Below are 16,617 nucleotides of genomic sequence, written 5' to 3'. Positions count from 1 at the left end.
TTTCAGACTGTGTTAGTTGGTATTTTTTCTACAAATACAAATGACCAATCTCGAAGTATACCCTTCCAAAAAAAAAAGGAATATTCCATATCGGTTGATAAATGAATAAGTTCTGACATAACGAACGTTTAAAAAAATTAAATCGATTCGAGAACGCCATTTTATTAAGTTGGTTAAGAATACAACCATTTACAATGTCTCGTTACCATTACCTAGAGAGTGTTGTGTATAAGTGTTGTGGTGTGTTTGTGTGTTTCCACAGTTAAGTTGGAATGTTTTTAAAATGTCATTTCGTTACAACTAGCCGTTACTATGAGTTTCAGCTGCTTATATTTTCCTTATAAGAAGTTATGGCCATGTGTTATACAAGTATTATTATTAGATAAAACACCTTTTACATCAAAATGTTAAACGTAAGCTGCACGTCATTATCACACAACTAAGCATCTTGGCTTTATAATAAGAATTTCTATAACTTTTTTTATTTTTGCATCTGTATGCTAACTTACAATTGTTTGTATAAATAGACAAGCTTAATCATCGTTTTAATTTAAATGACTTTTTTTTAAATAATGACAATGAAATGCTTATTTCGATAAATTGATTAAAAGTAAATAATAAATTATATAATTAGTGATAATTTTCTGACAGGTATTTATATTTTGCACAAATGATAAAATATAAAATTACCGATCAACTAGGTACTTCGCTTACGATTAAATATTCTTCTTTATCGAAAATCGGAGCAAGCGCCATTAAGACAGATTGATTTTTATTTTTAAGATTTGGATTAAGATTTTAATTTTGTGTTTATTAATTTATGCTCCGTGATGAAGGGGAGCATCGTAAGTAGAAATGGTTAGGGAATTCAATTCTGTCACATAGGTATCTATCCGCAGTTGAGCAGTGGCGAAGAAAGCTTCCATCTTAGAATTCGAATATAACATTCCTCTGAATAAGGTGAAATTTTGCAATAAACTTTGTATTAAATTTCATTCATTTTAGTACAGAGATTAAATAGAAGGTTGTTTTTAATAAGGCTTATTTCATATTAAAGTAGTATTTTATTGAATGGTATATCTTATCGAATAATCTTAGATGGATAAATCAGAAGTAAGCTCCGGAGAAGAGCCGGAGTTACCGACATAGCTTACATGATTAGCAGACTGAAGTGGCAGTGGACTGGTAACGGGTGTCGACTGGCCGATGGCCGTTGGAGCAAACGAGTATCTAGAGTGGAGACCGCGGATCGTCAACCGCAGCGTAGGGCGCCAGTCCATTGGTCCAGCCAGGTGGACCTATGACCTGTAAAAGGTGGGTTGGAAGGCGGAGAACCGGGAGCTCAGACGCACCTTGGGCTCTCCTATAGTCTTCTCTATGCCCAGCCGTGGATTACGATTGGTTGATGATGATTACTTCGATATGAAATACGTTTTTCAAAATATTCCAAATATGAATATAATTCCATTTGACTGTCGTCGTCGACGGATGCATCTTCTCATATATAATTCGATTTCGCTAATATTGAAGTATCGTATATTGTTATGAGTTAACCCAAATGACACTAAATTGCCATGTTCAAGAAGCTGCCGCCTCAAACATATGGTTGCGACTTTTGATTCGATCTGCCGTGGCGTGACTGTAAATCGGCGACGCGGAATCCACGCCTCTCCGCCAACGTGTACAGCCCTTAAATACAGTAATTAAGAACATGATAACGGAGCCATGAACAAAATATACAAAAAAAAAAAAAACTTAAAACTGCTCGGACGCCGCGTCGGTCTGTGGAAACAACCGTAATAGAAAATATATGGAGTAGAGTATGATGTGATACAGATTACAGAAATATGTAACTACACATTTCCTGTTTTTTCTACCGAATAACCATCAAGAATAAATATATTTCTGTCTTCATAATGATATAGTTACGTCATTTTTTTTTTGTATACTTCTATTAATGTCAATATAAATACTTAATTATACTCACCGTAATGTTGAAGATTCGTTCAGGTGTCTTTTGCGCGTTAAGCTTAAACATCTTAAACTTTAAAGGTCGTTTGAAAGCATTTTTTAGCATTACCATTAGCATTAGCAACCTGTAATGTCCCACTACTGGGCTAAAGGCCTCCTCTCCCTTTGAGGAGAAGGTTTGGAGCATATTCCACCACGCTGCTCCAATGCGGGTTGGCGAAATACACATGTGGCAGAATTTCGTTGAAATTAGACACATGCAGGTTTCCTCACGATGTTTTCCTTCACCGCCGAGCACGAGATGAATTATAAACACAAATTAAGCACACGAAAATTCAGTGGTGCCTGCCTGGGTTTAAACCCGAAATCATCGGTTAAGATGCACGCGTTCTAACCACTGGACCATCTCGGCTCGATTTGAAAGCATCTTAAATTTATAAGAAACTTCATATTAAGTTTTGTTTTCTCAATAGGTAGGTTGATCGGAAAACTGGTCGCCTTATAATTTAGACATTGGCACTGCAAGAAATATTTCCAATCCCTTACAACGACATGCAATGTCGTTAGCCTTAAGAAGTAAGATGTTGTTATACTGACTCACTTAACCTGGAAACTCCAACTGGAACCCAACAATACTCAGTGTTGCGGTTTGGCGATGAGTGTCTGGTATCTACCCGGACGGACTTCCACAAAGCCCTACCAAGTAAATATATATGTGAATACATAATTAAACCACGGGCTAGTACATAGATATTTATCAATAATACTTATATTATAATGAATAAAGTTCTTATATAATTAGATAAGCGACAATAACTTATTTATTATAAGCAAAAAAACGTATAAATTTGTCGGCCGAGTAGTACCTCGTTCACCTCGCTGGATTAACAAGGTTTCCTTCGCAGATACTAGAATGTTCGATTACAGACTGCAGCATATTTGGCGCATACTGCTTAAGAATATTTTGAAGTAGTTAAGACATTCTGGTGAGGTTCCCATACAAATTGGCACAGAGCAAACATTTGACTCTGTCCTGTTACTAGCGAAAAATTTAGAATTCCTAATATAAAAGTGAAGGGTTTGAGAAAATGATGTCGTCTTGATAGTTTAAGGTCTTTCTGCGCGGAATAAACACAGTCATGTTCCACCATCAGGCTCCTATTGAGAATTTATCGATGGCTAAACTTCATAACTTTTTCTTGTCCGACCCGAGATTTGAAGCCTTATATTGAAAGGCTAGCCACAAGACGAGGTAGCCCCGTATATATTAGCTTAAACAAAGAAGATATCTATTAAAAAATAATTTAAAGGTAGTCTTGTTTAAAAATTTAAAGAAATTAATTTGCAACAAATGCTGATGCATTTATCAGAGCCGCGCAACGCCGCCTTACTTTATCGAGGTCAAATGACATGCTTTGAATAAAAACTCTTTGTGCAAAATGTAGTTTTCATCGTGGCTGGATTTGACTAATGAAACGTTAAAATACGCAGTAAATGTTGGCATCTCATCTATAGAATTTAAAATGAACTACCGATACACTTCCGAACGGGTTTGTTTGCAGTTATTATTATCATTGCACTAAAAGTTCACGATGAATAGCGTAATGGGTTGATACGACTCGATCGATAACTGAACGCTTGTACCAAGATCGGTAGGTCAGTGTCGGCTGTCATATGCGAACGGCGACATGGCCGTGACCCGCAAGTGCGAGTTCCCATACATTACTAGATAAAGTATTACCGCTTAATGGAACTGAGTCTAAGATGCTACATTTGTCACCGCAATGTGCACTCTGGATAGTATTTGTTGTCTTTGTTTGTAGGTCAAGGTCGAAATCTTTCTAGATTATCCCAGCAATTCCGCACTAATTTCAAAATTTCTCACTCAACCCTCAAACCGGAACACAACAATACCAAGTATTGCTGTTTTGCTCTAGAATATGTGACCTACCCAGATTGGTTCGCGCAAAGCCACCAAGAACACGTCCACTTGTATCATATTTTACAAAATATATTTTTTGCGGAGGTCTATCTTTATTATAATAAAAAGTAACTACGAGCTTTTCTGCCGGCTCGTCTCTGTAGAATCGACGTTATGTAAGGTTTTAGGATTAATTAATTTTTAAAATGACACTTTAAAAGTGCTTCACGGGCATACTTGAAAAAATTATTTTTTTGCTTAGAAGCAGCGTCGACAAAGAGCGCAAAAATTGCATTTAAAACGCTGGAATATTAATTATAAAATATAGATGAGGTAAGCTAGTGCGCGCCCAAACACACACACAAAAGTTTTCTTCACTTTAATAAACTAATGAGATACGGTTTGAAAAAATATGGTGAAAACACCTGATTCTAACGCAGGCAAGCACCACTGATTTCTTCATCCATGCTCGCCAGCGCCGGAAAATATCATCGCCCTGCGTCTAATGAAAATCTGTTGCGTTGAATACACCCACCATTACACGTGGTAGTTTTTTTGTGGTAATTTGACTATCAATAAGTAAGTGTAATGCTTCTATGTTGAATAAAGGAGTTTGAGAAGTTTTAGTTTTACGTTAATTAAATACACTTTTAAAATTAAATTTATGAATTGTTTGTAAGAGTCTACTTATAATATATTAATATTAATTTTGGAGCAGCTTGGTGAAATAAGATCTAAACAAATCGACCAAACTTATTAAACAAAATGTAAACCCCCCTCTATTTCTCGCTGGTAAAATGTATTCCCATGAGAGAAACATGTATAAGTAATTAATAGGAAAGTTTGGCTTTTCAAGGTTTAATTTACTTCCTATATATATATTTGTTTCGTGAGGTTCTAATTGGTGGTGCAAGTAACTTGCTTTGTGCAAACCCGTCTGGGTAGGTACAACCCACTCATCAGATATTCTACCGCCAAACAACAGTACTCAGTATTGTTGTGTTCCGGTTTGAAGGGTGAGTGAGCCAGTGTAACTACAGGCACATGGGACGTAACATCTTAGTTCCCAAGGTTGGTGGCGCATTGGTGATGTAAGGAATGGTTAATATTTCTTAAAACGCCATTGTCTATGGGCGGTGGTGACCACTTACCATCAGGTGGCCCATTTGCTCGTCCGCCTACCGATATCATAAAAAAAAATATATCATTATTTATTCCTAGTATTAATATATGTTGTTTTCAAAAAAGTTATTGTTGTTATTTTATTGCGTTTAAATTTTAAAAGTAATATTCTATGTATAGATGTATATATATTACACATAGCGCTGTATCTACTATGGCGACACTAATAGTTCCTGTTAATCAGGGACTAATCGCTGCTTATCAAACGGAATAAATATTCTACTGAATGTACCTTGGGACGTATTATAAAGTCGAGTCGAGTCGGACCATGTCATGTCGAAACTAGCGCTTATCGTAGCGTATCGATAACCGTTCTGATTACCTAAGAATTACTGTAAGAGTATATTTTGATGTCAATATGTTCTCTTTAGTTATTATTTAAAGTTTATTTTATATTCTTGCGCTTATTGTGATAAACTTAAAAACTTAATAAACTATTCTAACTGAAGTAAAAATATTGTGTATGAACGTAATCTCGCATACGGGCTTAATAAGAAAACTTTTATTTTTAAAGTCGATGGTGAATTTTAAGTCTAACATTATACTGCCAATACTAATATAGTAATAATTACTTAAAACATGAAATACTGCACTTGTTTATCTTATAAACAGTGTAAAATTTAAAATATCCTCTTGACTGTTTTCTGGATATATCGTTATGCGCAATCAGAATTCCCATAATCAGGTGGAATGCCAATCTGGCACAAACGATATATTTTCAGGTGCGAGACCAACACCTTTACGTACTCTCCACGACATGAGAGTGTAAACACTGCTAAATTTCGATCTATTAGGGCGGTCCCTCAGCGGCAGCATTACCTTAGTTAGACCTTTCTCACTAATTGGCAAGTATATGCTAATTTAACTATCTAAGATTATATTTTGAGCATTCGCCTGCAGTCGAGGCAGTAGTTTTTGCAATGTCAGACGAAGGGGTAGAAATATTGATGAATATTTATGTTATTTACATAGAAAAAATCATAAGAAATGACACTTGTGCCACAACTTATTTCAAAATCGGCGAAATTGCCGCTATGTAATGTTCGAATCTGACTGTTACAATACAGTGGAATGCTCCTGTCGTGCTACCGCCCGTATTTTGGACCAGATCAGCCATATAATCCACTAAACTACTGAGATATAAAGTAATAACAAATTTTATAATAAATACAATATACTTCAATTACAATGATCATACAAAAAAACGTTCGCGTATAATTACAACAGAAATATTATAAAATGAGCCTGACCCTCATACTGAAGTATCTCTTAGTTATTTTAAACTGCGCTTTAACCTTGATTTTTCTCCTAGCGTCGATAAGTTTTTTAGATAAATATGTACTGTAAGGATGTTTTAGCAAATCATTCTTAATGGTCACGATTAAATTCAATGTGATTTGAATTAATGTTTTGATATCTTACAGAGAACAACTATCGTTTAGTAATTATTAAGATAATTATTACCGTATTTTAATTCTATTAAAAGAAGGCGAGAGCTAGATGAGAGATGTAGTATAACAGATGTCTCTTAACAAAATGGATTTAGTATTTATTTTTTGTCAACCATTACCTTAACAGCATTTGTGTTTTCCTCTTATTTCGTCGTATATGTTTTTTTTTTTAATATGTTAAGAGGCCAAGGGAATAAACAAGTGGATGTTTTTACTTTATATTATTATCCATTGTTTTATACGATGATAGATTCGACTAATTTCGTTAAACTAGTGGGTTCAAATGGTATGTCAAATAGAAATCAAAACTGACAAAGACATCTGAAACCTTTGTCATTATAACAATACATACAAATATGATAATACAAGAATTTATCCAAAAACACTGTATTTTTTTTTTAAGTTTGGCATACATAATTATGTTGACATTAGCACTAAGAACATAAACCATGAATGCTTTATTTTATTTAATATAATGCATATTTTATATACATTATAGCTTTGTACTACTTCTTCATATAAACTTTAACATTGGCAAAACTTACTCTTCCGTGCGCACTGATACATGTCATAAACAATTGCTGTTCGGACACGAATTACGACTGTAAATTGTACACGTGTTCCCCTCTTATAACCTGGGTTCATTCAAACGAGGCGTGAAGAGGCATCTTGCGCGCCGGCATGGCGAGGGCGGTTACTGCAGTACATTTTCTCTGTATTGGCAGCCTTCGCGTATGGACTCTACTACCACATACCATCAGGCGGAGTGGAGTCATATGCCCATCCAATTTGTATAATAAAATAAAATAAAGGAGTTCAAAATATAATTGTTGCTGTTATGATATATGCTACATATTTTGGGTATGAATGGAAAGAAATAAACCCCTTAATTTCACACTCAAATTGTTTTATTTATTTATTATTCTGTTGTAATTCTGTTCCAATTAATCCATTATGGATTAAAGCCTTTGTATTATTCTGTTAAAATCCAACGAGACAATTGGGTCAAGGAATCTGACGAATAAAGAGACACTCGAATTACATTCGAAAAACACAATCAGAGAAGGTTATATTGTAGTTTCTTTATTCCATTTTCAGAGTCCTGAGTTTGTTCTACTAGATAATGTTTTAATAGATTCTTAATATTTAAAAATCAGTTCATAATATTTTGCATTAATTTTAGAAAGATCCGAGAGCGCCAATGCGGCCCGTTGTACTAAATTATATAAAACGTACGATATGCTCCCGATTCTATTCCTTACAAAAATAAAACTCAGCTGAATCACAACTGGGGGAATTCTACTAATTTATAACGGAACGGTTACGATACGTCACCGATCTATATTTTATTTAACCCTTTCAAACTTCGACCGAGCCGCAATGGAATTGTTGTCTAAGTAGACTGAGGAAACGGTTAAAAAACGGCAACAATTATGAAAATAATTATATATTATGTTTCAGTAAAGCCATTGTATCCTATATTTTGACCAGGTACATGTATACATAAAATCCATTAATCATATTAGCGGAGCAGCTTGGTGAACCAGCTCCATGCCTTTTCTTAGGAGGAACGAGGTCGTTGTCCAGTAGTTTTGTCATTTCATTATGAACCCAGTTATTGTATATTTATTTTCGATGAAGGTTCAAGTGTATTATATTGTCATGTAAATTAATTTGTCTATTTTGTTTGCCTCAGGCCGGAATCATGGTGGGTATCGGCAGTGTTGCGGACGATCCGCGCGGTCGCGTTAGTCTTCGACATCATCACCTTCCCCATACACCTCATCATCCAGCGACCATGGAGGAAACGAGAGCTCTCGCGTCGAATCAAGGTGAGAAATTTAAATTTAAGAACTAGTTGGTTTTGATATCATAATATCAGAAAAATACTTGAAGAAAGTACACGTAACAGAAGTGAAACCTTTAAAAGATGTACTCGCAGCGAATGGCAATGCATAACAAAATAATAAAAAAAATTGAATACTGGCTGACCAAAATTATCAACTTCAGTAGCAGTAAGATTATTTTTTAAAACCCTCTCTATAATGAGTAGTTATAACATAATTTGGCTTACTTGAGTGAAAGCGCACTCAGCTTTAGAGCAATGCCCTTCACTGTTTACGCTCGGTCAGTGGTTATATCTTGAATGTTTGCCGAATAACAGTTTCAACCGTTTTTAAACAAACGTTTAATATATATAATAATTCAATCGTCACCCTGGTAACAAGCCAGCAAACCATAGTTTTTACATCTTTAAAGTGTTTACGATGATTTAATTCGAACATGTTAATGTTTTAGTCATGATATTCGATTATATATTTATTCCTCTTTTAGCGTTTATTTGTACCTGTTTCATTTCTGGCACAGATGGGTCTAAATACATAACAATCATATGGATTTTGACGACCTCCGTGGTCGAGTAGTGTGTACACCGGTTTTAATGGGTACGCTACACCGAGGTACCGGGTTCGATTAACGGCAGAGTTGATGTATAAAAAGTTCATTAGTTTTCTATATTGTCTTGGGTCTGGATGTTTGTGGTACCGTCGTTACTTCTGATTTTCCATAACACAAGTGCTTTAGCTCCTAACATTGAGATCAGAGTAATGTATGTGATGTTGTGCAATACTTAAAAAGTTTTTTGATAAGATTTTACTTTCCGTGACAGTATACACTTGTAGACGTCGTAGCAATTACTTAGCTAATGTGTCCAGAGCCTTACCAAAATTGTTAGAAATAACTATTTAAAAAACATATACATAAGATCTACACTATAAGTTAAAGCTTAAATAGATATATGTCTTAAAAACTATATAATTAAATTAAACGTTAAATACGTTTAAGTAATACATAAAAAAACATCAGTAAATATAATAAAATAAACTATTAAAAATTAATTTCACAGATAACTTTGCACATTTACTTCGACATATATATGTTCGTTTAGAATAATTGTCTGTAATTATGTCGTGAGCCATGACATGTGTGACGTTACCTTCCTAATATATAAATATCTATAAAGATAGATATAGCTTTATAATTAATATAATTATTTTAATTTTACAATCATCACGCAACAGCTAAGTTAATCGTATACAACAAATTATTTCAATTCTATTATACGACTTATGTACAATAATACGTACATGTTTCGATAGAACATAATACTCCGAGACGTACATAGTCGTTATGCTCCAATATTACAGCAACAATGAATAAATCCTGTACAATGCTTGAGGAAAATGCTAGGAGAAAACTTAACACCTTTATTATACTTAATTGCCTATTTGCTCCCGACTTGATTCACTTGAATGGCAATTTTTATCACTGCAGTACTAGTATTTGTAGAATTTTCAAAATCAGTAAAAACAACAAAATAATATTTCCCACGACCTAAAACATGCAATCTTTAGTCGACTTCCTTTATTTATTCTTAATAACTGATGCTGATATTTATTCGTTATATTTCATTCCGAGGGTCAGTACACTGGACACAATAACTAAGTAATAGTTAATCTCATGCTCTTATTACGTATATTCAAAATACTCTCTGTTTATGTCACGGCAATTAGAATTGCTCTGATTCGTAAATAGCAAGAAAATGATAGCAGCTGAATTGTGCCTCGTAGTCAATTCGTAAAAGTATCCGGCTACTTGTTTTATATTATGTATACAAATAACAATACAATAGCAGCCTGTAAATTTCCCACTGCTGGGCTAAGGCCTCCTCTCCCTTTGAGGAGAACGTTTGGACCATATTCCACCACGCTGCACCAATGAAGGAATACACATGTGCCAGAATTTAGTTTAAATTAGACACATGCAGGTTTCCTCATGATGTTTTCCTTCACCGCCGAGCACAAGATGATTTATATACAAATTAAGCACATGAAAATTCAGTGGTGCCTGCCTGGGTTTGAACCCGAAATCATCGGTTAAGATGCACGTGTTCAAACCACTGGGCCATCTCGACTCACGGCATATTATGTATGTACATATGTATTTATGTCTCACCCGTCTGTGATCAATCTGCATTAACTAACACCTAAAATATTTTTTTCAGGCAAAAATAATAGAAACAACGCCAGACAGCATAACCGTCAGGTCCGTATCGGAACCCTGCGACCTTCACCTCCGTCTGGTCAAAGACAGAGTTACCACTATGGAGAGCATGCTGCGGGCCGCGGCGGCGCGCTGGCAGGAGCGGCCCTGTCTCGGCACGCGCGCCGTGCTCAGCGAGGAAGACGAGCCCCAGCCTAACGGACGTGTCTTTAAGAAGGTACCTCACCTTACCGCTTATGTGTACACATCCAGTTAAACAAAGACATAAAATCTGTATAGTTATATATTTTATTTTGTGGTTTTTTAACTATACATCTTATTACAATAATAAATAAATAAAACGAATAATTGGTAATTTTTTTCAAAGCTATATTGCTAAATTACGGAACGTAAGGTAATAATTGTCACAACTTGAATCCTCAGTACAAAATGGGCGAGTACTCGTGGCGCTCGTACACCGACGTGAGCACGGAGGCGCGCCAGTTCGGCGCCGGCCTGCGCGCGCTCGGCTGCGCGCCGCGCGCCAACGTCGTCATGTTCGCCGAGACGCGCGCCGAGTGGATGCTCGCCGCGCACGGCTGCTTCACGCAGAGCATTCCCGGTGAGCGCGCCGCCCTCGGGACTAACTAACCCTTAGGGACATATCCCTCGTGCCTTGGCGTTCATACATTGGCGCACTACACTATCGTATGTGATGCCTAGGTGGTACCTTCCCAGACGGACTTGCACGAATACCTACCATCAAGGTTAACTAAATTATTCATATATGTATTATATATTATGTTAAACTGTCATATTACTTAAAAATAGAAGAAAACATCAACTTATAAATTGTCTCCAGTCGTAACAATCTACGCGACGCTGGGCGACGAAGCCATCGCTCACGGTATCAACGAGACGGAAGTGTCGACTGTGATCACGACGCACGAGCTGCTGCCCAAGTTCAAGAAGATTCTAGCAAAAACACCGCGTGTGGACACTATCATTTTCATGGAGGACCAGCTGAAGACCACGGAGCGGAACGGATTCAAGGAGGGCATCAACATTGTCGGTTACAAAGAGGTGCTCGAGATGGGCAAAACATCCAAAATAGGTAAGAGGTAGTGGATTATCATTTGCAAAAATGTATGATTTAAAAACGGTATTAATTGATTTAATAAAATACATTCATTATGAATAAAAATCTAAATTTATTTTTAATGTGCTTAAAGCTCTTTGTTATAGCACTTTTATATCGTCATTAAATACATCTAAAAGATAAATTAAATTTAAAACTATCAATTGGGAATGTCGATTCTATCTAAAAAACCGGCAAGAAACTCAGTAGTAACTCTTTTTTGTAAGTTATTGTGATTACCACAAACGATTAATCTATGGTTCTCTCCACAGAGCCGGTGACGCCGTCCGCGTCGGACACGGCCATCATCATGTACACGTCGGGCTCCACGGGCGTGCCCAAGGGCGTGATCCTCTCGCACCGCAACATGGTGGCCACCCTCAAGGCCTTCGCCGACGCCATGCCCATCTACCAGGGAGACGTGCTCATGGGCTTCCTGCCGCTGGCGCACGTGTTCGAGCTGCTGGCTGAGAGTCTCTGTATCATTGGAGGTATTACTTAATGTTTACTTGGTCTATACATCTGTGATTCTAAAATTAACAGAATTGTATAAATTTATTTCGAAGGTTTTATTTATTTTTTCTTAGTCTAACGAATGGTCTACTAACTCTCAATTTTTTTAATTTAGAATTATCTATTTAACATGACTTCCTAATTAATATTATTGTTATGATTCCAGGAGTTCCGATAGGGTATTCTACTCCACTCACAATGTTGGATACATCGAGTAAAATTATGAAAGGAACAATGGGAGACGCTACTATTCTCAAACCCACGTGCATTACAACAGTACCGGTGAGTTAGCTTATACAATTCTGAATGTTTACACATATATGAATACTGTATATTTTTAATTATTCTCACAAGCCTTAAGATGCAAATACTTAAATAAATTAAGTTGATTGCATCTTTGCATATGTGGTGGCTCGATGACCGAGCTTCGATCCTATTTAAGAGCTGATACCGACAGAAAACACTTCAGTTAATCGTGCTTGTGCCTTATTTACTGTTAACATTTAAAAGTTGATCTAACCATTTGCAGCTCATCATGGACCGCATCAGCAAGGGCATCACGGACAAGGTGTCGCGCAGCGGGCCGCTGGCCGGCGCCTTCTTCAAGTGGGCGTACGCCTACAAGCAGGCGTGGCAGCGCCGCGGGTACGACACGCCCGTGCTGGACCGCGTCGTACGTGCCTGCCACTGAGATACACTCACTCTGACAACGCATGCGCTCTAGTGCCCTAGAGCTTAAATATTCGCACACAGAATCTATTTCGAATAATTATGTGACACAGATATAAAGATAATTTAAATTTTAATGATTGCTATATTCATATAAACAATCACAGTACAGTACAGACATGACTGCATGTCGTCTAGTTCCACTTTGTAAATAAATCGCATAATATGATGAGAGATGCGTGTGTCGGCAGGTGTTCCAAAAGGTGCGCCTACTGCTGGGCGGTCGCGTGCGGCTCATGATCTCGGGCGGCGCCCCGTTGGCTCCCGACACGCACACACAGGTGCGTCTGTGTCTGTGCTGCGACGTGGTGGCCGGCTACGGACTCACCGAGACCACATCTTGCGCTACAGTCATGGACCCGCTCGACAGGTACATACAAATACATTAACAGACTAAATGTGTCATTGCAATAATTGCTCACTTGAATTGAACTCAGACGTTATACGGATCTGCTCTCGAAACCTTCGGAAAAATGTATGCGTTCTATCCGCTCGATCTTAATCATCTTAAACGATAAACATAAAAATGTAAAATTATATGTAGATTTAAATTTTAAGTATAGCCGACGAAAAACCGTCGAATCATATTAAAATTATTAAATATATTGCTTCATCAGGTCGACGGGTCGCGTGGGTGCGCCCACCACCGGCACAGACATTAAGCTGGTCAACTGGGAGGAAGGCAACTACCGCGTTGAGAACAAACCATACCCGCAGGTAATATATCTACCGGTCCCTTAACTATTAGTTAGTGAACATATTATTTATTATAGCCAAAAGTTTAGTATCCATAAAAATATTGTTTTATTCCTATTTCGTCCGGCCATATTTTATATGTAATAGATTACATAATTTTTTTTTAATAACGGTAAGGCAATGAATATTAGACAATAGCGTAATACTGTTCAATAATATAATAAAAACTAAGTAGTGTTAATAATAATATTATACCACAGGGCGAAGTGGTGATCGGCGGCGACTGCGTAGCGGAGGGCTACTACCGGAACGCGCAGAAGACGCGCGAGGAGTTCCTGGACTCGGCCGGCCGGCGCTGGTTCCGCTCCGGAGACGTGGCTGAGCTGCATCACGATGGCTGCATCAAAATTATAGGTATTTACACTGGCTTTGTCGAGCTTATGATAGTTTAAAGGTTGAACTCATCCGATAATTGTATTGAACTATATTTTGTCTGGAGGCTTAGTCGACCGGGTCGGTTTAATGTGTATAAAGAATTTAACACTTCCAATACCGCAATGACCGTGTAAGGAGGGTTTCTACGGGATCAGTTGGCTGCATCCTAAGCATTAGCAGCCCGTAAATGTCCCACTGCTGGGATAAAGGCCTCCTCTCCCTTTGAGGAGAAGGTTTGGAGCATATTCCACCTCGCTGCTCCAATGCGGGTTGGCGGAATACACATGTGGCAGAATTTCGTTGAAATTAGACACATGCAGGTTTCCTCACGATGTTTTCCTTCACCGCCGAGCACGAGATGAATTATAAACACAAATTAAGCACATGAAAATTCAGTGGTGCCTGCCTGGGTTTGAACCCGAAATCATCGGTTAAGATGCACGCGTTCTAACCACTGGGCCATCTGGGCTGCATCCTAAAATATTAAGTAAATAGTAAATAAATAAAGTAGTATATAGTTAAGAGATAGTAACGATACCGGTGACCGCGCAGATCGCAAGAAGGACCTGGTGAAGCTGCAGGCGGGCGAGTACGTGTCGCTGGGCAAGGTGGAGGCGGAGCTGAAGACGTGCCCCATCGTGGAGAACATCTGCGTGTACGGCGACAGCTCGAAGACGTACACGGTGGCGCTGCTGGTGCCCAACCCGCGCCACCTGGCCGAGCTGGCGGCGCGCGCGGGGCTGCCCGCCATGCCGTTCGAGCAGCTGTGCCGCGCGCCCGCCGCCGAGCAGGCCGTGCTGCGCGAGCTGGCCGACCACGCGCGCAAGTGCGGCCTCGAGAAGTTCGAGGTGCCGGCCGCCGTCAAGCTGTGCACCGAGGTGTGGTCGCCCGACATGGGGCTGGTCACGGCCGCCTTCAAGATCAAGCGGAAAGACATCCAGGAGCGCTACAAGGAGGACATCAAGCGCATGTACGCGTCGTGAGCGCCGCGATCGCCGCGATCGCTCTCTGCGTACCTTTCTCTCGACGAACGATTATTTGCATGATTTATTTTCGGTGATTTTTTTGTAAGTTTTATTTCGTCCGAGTCCTTCGAGATTGGGAGGTGTCTTTCGTATGATTATTTGTATATCGAGCACATCACACGTAACTAAGAGATTGTATAGAGAAATTATTGTATTGCCAAATTTATATCGGAGATTGTAGACTAGCAGAACTTATTTCAATCGTCGAACGTTATAATTTATAAATTAGAAGCGAACCTACGCTTTCGATTCGTTTAGTTCATATGTGTTAAATTTCTATAAGTCTGTACATATTTATTTATGAATAATGAAATTGTAGTTTGTATATTCGTGTAAATTTACTCGCGAGGTCGCGACTGATTAATGATATATGTTGCTTCTCGTCGAAATCTTTAAAAAAATATATTAATAGCATAGATAATTATAAATTATAGATCTGATGTCGATTGGATAAATACAAGTGAGAGTAGATTTTTACGAAGCGTAACGTAGCGCGGTTTGCGGGCCGTCTCCGGCCGGCATCGAGTGGGCGCGGCTCAAGCGCCTCGTATGTATAGTTAGTTACGGCAGAACATGTCCACAGACAATAGTTCCGTGACTCGTAATTTGTATAAAGAAACTTTTGACCTTGTTAGGCTAAGTTATCGTTTAGTACTTAGGGGGAGGGGCATACGCAACTGTTGTAATAATTCCGCAATAATGCTTTTATTTAATATAATTTCGTCTGTGGCGAATCATCAGCATAATCGACCAAATGGTTTTAGTTCGTAAGCGAGGTATCGCTTGTAGCTATTTGTATAAAGATTACGATGGGTCTATGTTTGAATTGTGAAAAATTGTTGATTATTATTATTTTTAACGTGTAACTGCGGTTAGTCTAGACTGCGTGTGATCTTTTTAAAAATCATTCATGAAATTAATCGATACTAATCATGTGTTGAAAAGCGCAGTCCTAACCGATATTAAGGAGCATTTTATTTAACGCTTGTCGCATTTCGCCAGGCATTTATACCTTATAATGATAATCCGTTGAATTTTACTGTATAAAATATTATTAATCGATGGGAAACTCTACTGCTGTCTTTAGAGTTTCTTGTTTAAAGATAGCAATCGAGTCAAGTTTTACTGTAAACAATATTATTGTATTGAAGATATAAATTTCATGATATATTTCACGTGGAATATCTGTGTGTTGCCGTAATCGGTAGCGTCATATTTTTCGATGTAATCGTTTTGAATAAATAAAATTGGATGTTTCATAATATAAGTAGAAGTCATTTGCTCAGTTCATGTTTACGTTTGAAATTCATTAAAATTTCAACTAAATAACATTTTTGTATTATTTATTCAATAAATGTTTATAAAATCATTTATTTTGTTTAATTTCTCCCATATTACGATATCAAGTTTAGATTTACAAAAAATCCTAAACTACAACCGTCTAGCCGAATAACATACATATCGGCTAAAGGAATCCAGAATGGTATGAAGACAAATGACCCCTTCAAGGACTAA

The 16,617-nt window shown here is 37.7% G+C and overlaps 1 protein-coding gene across 2 annotated transcripts in view; it reads left to right on the top strand.

Annotated features, from left to right (window-relative positions):
• The window catches only part of LOC125076841 (long-chain-fatty-acid--CoA ligase 4), a 51,575-nt gene extending 35,103 nt beyond the window's left edge, over positions 1 to 16,472 (top strand). For both annotated transcript variants that reach the window (XM_047688547.1, XM_047688546.1), the window contains exons 3-13: positions 8,222 to 8,357; positions 10,589 to 10,804; positions 11,011 to 11,188; positions 11,429 to 11,680; positions 11,977 to 12,195; positions 12,384 to 12,499; positions 12,747 to 12,890; positions 13,138 to 13,316; positions 13,564 to 13,663; positions 13,903 to 14,056; positions 14,630 to 16,472. In XM_047688547.1, the coding sequence (XP_047544503.1) occupies positions 8,222 to 8,357; positions 10,589 to 10,804; positions 11,011 to 11,188; positions 11,429 to 11,680; positions 11,977 to 12,195; positions 12,384 to 12,499; positions 12,747 to 12,890; positions 13,138 to 13,316; positions 13,564 to 13,663; positions 13,903 to 14,056; positions 14,630 to 15,060 (2,125 nt within the window). In that variant the 3' untranslated portion in view covers positions 15,061 to 16,472. The remainder of the gene's footprint in view (positions 1 to 8,221; positions 8,358 to 10,588; positions 10,805 to 11,010; positions 11,189 to 11,428; positions 11,681 to 11,976; positions 12,196 to 12,383; positions 12,500 to 12,746; positions 12,891 to 13,137; positions 13,317 to 13,563; positions 13,664 to 13,902; positions 14,057 to 14,629) is intronic.
• The last annotated feature ends 145 nt before the right edge of the window (positions 16,473 to 16,617 follow it).

This window comes from Vanessa atalanta, chromosome 3, assembly GCF_905147765.1.
Source record: "Vanessa atalanta chromosome 3, ilVanAtal1.2, whole genome shotgun sequence".
Taxonomy (NCBI): domain Eukaryota; kingdom Metazoa; phylum Arthropoda; class Insecta; order Lepidoptera; family Nymphalidae; genus Vanessa; species Vanessa atalanta.
Note: the sequence above shows the minus strand (reverse complement) of the source record. Positions and strands in the feature narration are given on the sequence as shown.